Here is a 6132-nt window from a genome sequence, read left to right as displayed (position 1 = left end):
TAAACACACTGGCCTAGTTAGCCGTTAGCTAACGTTAGCAACTCATGTAGGGCCATTTTTGTTTTACTTTGTTCCCTGTTCGCTCCGGCTGTATCGACGAACGAATAAGGAAACGTTTGTATGAAACTGACCGCCCGTTAATGTTACATATATTATATTATACAAACGTAACATATATTAACTTTTTCTTTTACGCTACACTGTAGCGTTAGCCAGTTAGCATTAGCTAGCCTAGCCTCATGTACCGTTGCTGTTGTGGCGTTTATTGGTCTTGACTAACGCCAGAAACCGTTAGCTATGACATATTATCAGAACACGTAACATTTATTTTGGTTATAGTGCGTATGGCTTCACACTTTATGGAATGATGCAGTGTTTTAATTTGGGAGCGGCACCACGGAGCGCTCACTTGCTAGCTAGCTTATCCTTAGCTGATAACACATCAGTGTAAAACGAACACTGCGTTGTAAGAAAATGGGTTCCGCAGAAATGTTCTAAACGGATCTACACCACTCCACGTCCACTGGTTACAGGATTATCGAGCAAATGTGAGCTCGCCTGACCCACCCGTCAACAACGAGGGGACCGGAGATCTGCTCGTAACGGCTGCTTGACAATAAATGTCGTTTGTTTACGCTGCTTCCAGAGTTCCCCCCGAGCCCCTGCCCCGAAACGTATCACTCCGCACGACACACAAAATACTCTTATTTAAAACATTTAATGATCCAATTCGTACTACAAGGATACATTTATACGACACTAAACATGAACAACATTTTCATGTTGAAAATGAGCTGTATTCATTTAATTTACTATATGAACATTTAAAGCGGACTAGTTTCCGCGAGAGGTTTTCTTCATTTTGCTTACAACACGGAGGGTTTTTTATTGTTTTAATAATTTGGCGTTAGACTGTGTAGTCAGCGAATTGTAACAAGCCCTACGTTCTCACGTTTAAAACGCGCTTATTTATTCCAGGATCAATATATAGCCATTCTAAAGTATTTTAGTGCGTCTGTCTTTCATTACTTTTAATCGCGTCCCCTTCATTTGCAGATAGTAGCGTCCTTAAAAATGCCCCGGACTGCTTTCTTGGTATAGTTTACGTACTTCTGATTGACTATTGGACTGCCCAATCAGAAAATACCATAAGCTTAGCAACAGCAAAGTTATACTCTTATCCAATCAACAAAGAGGAGGGTGGGCTTTAGTGTAGTCAAGATCCTAACACTTGATTGGTTTATATGCTCGTCAGTTATCGTAGACTTGTGGGCTATGTAGTTTGATGTGCAGTCCTCCGCCAGTGTTGCGCTGAAATCCAAACCACATGTCCCACAATCCAATAGGCGTCGCGAGCAGCAGCATGCGCACGGCTGGAGGCGGAGCCACTATATAAGCACGAGCTCCCTCTTCTTGAGTAGCACACTGGACACTGTTGTGACGGCGGAACACAGTCTCCGGGTGAACGAAAGCTCTGACAGCGTCGAAACAGTTAATGGTAGTTAGCGACAGTTGCTCTGACAAACCCTTGGAGGAGTAACAAGTGTTTACTGTTCGGAAGTTTACTTTAACTTTGCGAGAGTTTGTTTTCAAACGTGATATTCAAACTTTTTTTGGTGACTCCTGCTCATTCTGGAATACGTATATTTTGTTCAAATTTAAGTTTTTTTTTAAACGAACTTTTAAGCTCAGTTTTGAGAGCATGAGCATAATTTAAAATGCGCTGAAGCGGAGCCGGCAGAGCGGATGATCAGGATGACAGAGCCAGTGGAGCAGACCCATCACCTGAAAACTTCAGGCAGCCCATCAGGTGGGAGCAGCGGAGCCGCTTTGGAGCATCTCCCAGCCAGCAACCGTGGTAGGCCAGAGGACGGCGACAGGGGGCGACAGAGAGACCACAAGCAGCAACAGCGGGCGGAGAACTGTGAGGATATCAACACAGACAAGTTATGGCAAATGAAAGGCGAACAGAGGGGGGTGTGTCCTGCCTTCGCAGCCGGAAACGATCGCACAAAGTGCCCGATTGCACCTCAGCCTCTCCAGAAACCCGATGTTCTTGCAGCAGGCGACGGTAATCACACCTCACAGGGAAACGGCGAAGACGAACCGCTGGAGGAGACTTTGAGCCAGGTGCAAGAGGAGTTGCATATCGACTCCGACACTGGCTTAGATGCGCGCCTGGGCAAGAAGAGGCACAGGCGTCGGACCTCCAGGAAGAAGCGCCACTGGAAGCCTTATTTTAAACTTTCCTGGGAGGAAAAGAAAGCCCTGGATGAGAGAGAGACTGAAAGGGCTTCCCGGTTAAGAGAGGAGATGTTCGCCAAAGGGCTCCCAGTGGCCCCCTACAACACCACCCAGTTCCTGATGGATGAGCACGACCGAGAGGAGCCCGACCTGAACACCGAGACCGGGGTCAGGCGGCCCTCGGGGGTGGGTGGGCGCATGGAAGACACGGGCAGCGAGGAGGACTTTTTCGATAACGAGGAAGAGGATGATGATGACGGCAGCGGCGGAGGTAGCGACGGCATCGGGAGGCCCGGAAACGCAGGTGGGGAGTTTCTCCAGAGAGACTTTTCCGAGACCTACGAGATGTACCACGTCGAGAGCCTGCAGAATATGACCAAGCAGGAGCTGGTGCAGGAGTACCTGGAGCTGGAGAAGTGCATGTCCCGGTTGGAGGAGGAGAACAACCGGCTGAGGCGCGCCGTGGAGCCCGGGGGTCTGACCGTGGAGAGCTCCCTGGTCCGGCTCAGAGAGCTGGAGAGAGAACTGGAGAGACTGAGGGCCCAAAACACGGAGCTCCTTCTGCAAAACCACCCGAGCAAAGACAGGGGCCAGGTCGCTACCAACTAAGGACACATGTCAAGTAGGGAAAATCCCTTAAAAAACACGGGACTACTGCATTTAAAATAATGTCATCCGTTTTCTGTAATCTGTTTGTCATCTGGACGACAAAGTCCTTGCATTGCAATGCAATACTTGACGTTTCTTTTCTATTTGGACTGTAAGGGTGTCCTGTTCATTTTTCATTTTTCAAGAGGAAATGTAAATATTTCAAAAAAATAAGAATTTTTTTTGTAAAGAGTTGTATTTGACAACACGAGAGTATTTAGTTTGTTTTCCTGCTCAACTATATCCATTGACATAAATACTGGATTTTTGAATTTTAAAACAAACATTGTATGTTGCATTTCCCACTCAGAAATTGAATAACAAATTTGCAGCTAATTGGGCCGGATTGCAAAAGATTGTTTTGCAGGATAAAATTTTAACAGTTGTGTGTTAACATAAGTTCAAATAAAAATTTTGAAATTCTGATTATAACCGTCATGTGTTGTGAAGCGTCTTGTAAAAAAAAAAAAAAAAAAAAAAAACACAGGAAAGCAAACAAGCTGCAGCGTCAGAACTACTGTACGTGGCTTTCGTCAGCACGCTAATATTCACAAAGCTTTTCTTGTGAGGATCCTGAAACGGGCAAGACGACATCAGTGGGCTCTGAATAGGAAGAATACACGGACTGTAGCCACAGCAGAAAGGGGGGGTGGTGGTGGGGGGATGGGGCATGATAGAGATGCGCCTTATGAAGGTTAACCCACTCTGGAGTTAAATCTATTAAGCTCAGACTAAGATATGATGCAAGAAGAAATGCTAATTGGATTTATGCCCCCTTTCAGAAACATTTTTTTGGTTCATAAGAGAAGAGCTGGGCATGTTTAAAGCCAAGAAATCTGCTGAAAATGGTGTTTAAAGCTTTTAGATGTTGGTGGGAGAATGATCAGTTTCAGCAGGTTTTCAGTATTGCAGCTTATTTTCAAAGAATGCATAAATATTATACTTTTTATAAAAGAAGCTCAATAGTTGAGCTGAAGTTCTCAAGAGGAAATCAGTGCCACAGGGCCTGGAGAGACTTTACTCATGTGCAACCTCTAGAGGGCGTCATTCAGCTCCTGTTTTAAGCTCGTCTGCGCTGCAAAACATGAGCCTCATCCTCCCTGCTTTTTTTTTTTTTTTTTTTTTTTTTTTTAAGTATGCATCTTGCAAAATGACACAATCCCATAAACAAACACGCATGTAAACAAATTTTTTTTTAAACATAGTTCTGTTTATTTACATCATATAACCTTGCTTTAAAGCACACAGCCATGAGGGAAATGGTTTCAAGCGGACAACCTTTTAAGTCCAGTCATTTTCATATTAGTTATACTCAAAAGCAATTCCAAATGTACACAATACAATATGTTACATATTAAGATAATATGTACAAAAAGGTTTTAAAATACAACAATGAGACATTAGGTAAATCACATTTCAGACAACACACACCAACTGACTGTTGAGTTTTTTGGGGGTTTTTTTGTTTCTTTTGTTCCTTTTGATGAAATCATGGGTTGTTTGCTCATCTCAGGAAGTTGAATGTTGTCTGGTATGACCTAATGCAGTTTTTAGAGTAGGGCTTGTTAGGTGTACCATATTCACACACACCGTGGATCACTAGGCAAAGAGAGATGACCTCCGTTTGTTAAGAAATGCAGCTGAGAGAATACTATGCCTCCTCCCTCTTAGCAGCATCAGTAATCGCTGTTAATCGCCTGTGTTAAAGGCAAAGAGAGTGCATAGACATATCCTTGGCTTGAGGTGTGCTTTTTTTTTTTTTTGTTTTGTTTTTATTTCACAGCCTCTCAGATAGGCCGCTTGTTTATTTAATGTACACATCTTTGGGTCAGTGCCTAAGTTATACCATCAACCACAGGAGAGGAGGGAGGAGACCCAGAAACAACAAAAGGAAACGGAAAGATAAGAACCGACCATGGCACTGCAGAACAAAAACACATTCCAGAAATCAGGCACTTGTAGAAAAAATCTTGAGGTAAGACAAGACAACTTATCATTTATTATTATTATTATTATTATTTTTCCACTGGGTTATTTGGTCAGATGTAAAGAGTCTCTCATGACTTTCAGACCTCCTGTTTGTGTCGTTTTTCTGATGGCAAAATTTTGTTCCACGGTCAAGACGAGAGATGATAACAACAGAATCATGTCAGCTGGGCATTTTGTATTCATTTCATCTAATGTACCATTTCCCCAGTGAGGGGAGGATTTATTAGAGCCTGACCTTATGGAAAACTCCTCGTCATGTTAACCCCAAGGTAATAAATCTCTGAGGGTTCATCTGCCGACAGATGAGCCCTCAGAGGGGACAGGATGAAAACACGTACATCACAGCCGGCATAAATGAAAAAAAAAAAAAAACGTAGTTGTTTGTATGCACTGCACCATGTTTAAACAGTCTCGTTGTCAGGCCTTTTCTCATTCTCTTGTACAAGAAAGAGCACACTTTGTCTTGCGCTAGTCAATATGAGCTGATTTGTGGAGGCAATGCTCAGTAATCCCAGACATGAATAACAAAACAAATGAGGTCAGCCATCACACAGTGTGGCGCTGAGCTGCCTGCAAACTTTCAAATATCATGTAATAACTGCCAGATCACATTTTCTCATCTTGCTACATGTAATTACTAGATTGTACATGTTGATGCAACATTGTTGAAAGTATAGTTACCAGATAAACTTATTTCTAAGTGTTTTTATCAACATTATATCTCATAAGATAAAGGTTTTTCTGCACAGTGCTGAGAATAAGAGAGAAAGGCCATCTATAAGGAAATAAGGAACAGGTTTAGTCATGTTTATCTTGTCTCCTTTGAACAGGTACACCCAAGAGGTGAAATCACAATAAAAGTACTTTTTTTACTTTAATACAAAATATATATAATATATATATATTGAATATAAAACAAAAAAAAAAAGAATATATTAAGGGAAACATTTCAAGTAACATCTTGAAAGAAATGACTGTGCACTTGTACGCACTTTTGTAAACCATAAAAAAGAACTAAAAAAGTAAAAACAAATATGATAACATAATATTTATATTTACAAGGTTAACTTAACAAGGCTTTGTACAAATGTTACAAAATTGTTCAACACAAACACCTGCACACTCATGACATGACCACGAATATTGTTGCGCAAACACACATAAACATTATTAACAACTAGAGAGAGACAACTGTGTTCGGTGTGTTTGTGATCTACCGTGTTTATTGTTTTTTTAGCATTAATGAGAGTG

At 41.9% G+C, this 6132-nt stretch overlaps 1 protein-coding gene across 1 annotated transcript; it reads left to right on the top strand.

Annotated features, from left to right (window-relative positions):
• Positions 1–932: 932 nt before the first annotated feature.
• On the top strand, positions 933–3324 carry hexim1 (HEXIM P-TEFb complex subunit 1). Its single transcript, XM_042392936.1, has one exon. The coding sequence runs from the start codon at positions 1747–1749 to the stop codon at positions 2851–2853; it is 1107 nt and encodes a 368-aa protein (XP_042248870.1). The 5' UTR covers positions 933–1746; the 3' UTR covers positions 2854–3324.
• Positions 3325–6132: the final 2808 nt, after the last annotated feature.

The sequence above is a fragment of the Thunnus maccoyii genome, chromosome 18 (assembly GCF_910596095.1).
Source record: "Thunnus maccoyii chromosome 18, fThuMac1.1, whole genome shotgun sequence".
NCBI lineage: Eukaryota > Metazoa > Chordata > Actinopteri > Scombriformes > Scombridae > Thunnus > Thunnus maccoyii.
This window is presented reverse-complemented; position numbering and strand designations above follow the sequence as displayed.

What these genes read in the sequence shown, in the direction of transcription:
- hexim1 (XM_042392936.1), top strand. Translation starts at nt 1,747, where the DNA reads ATGATCAGGATGACAGAGCCAGTGGAGCAGACCCATCACCTGAAAACT.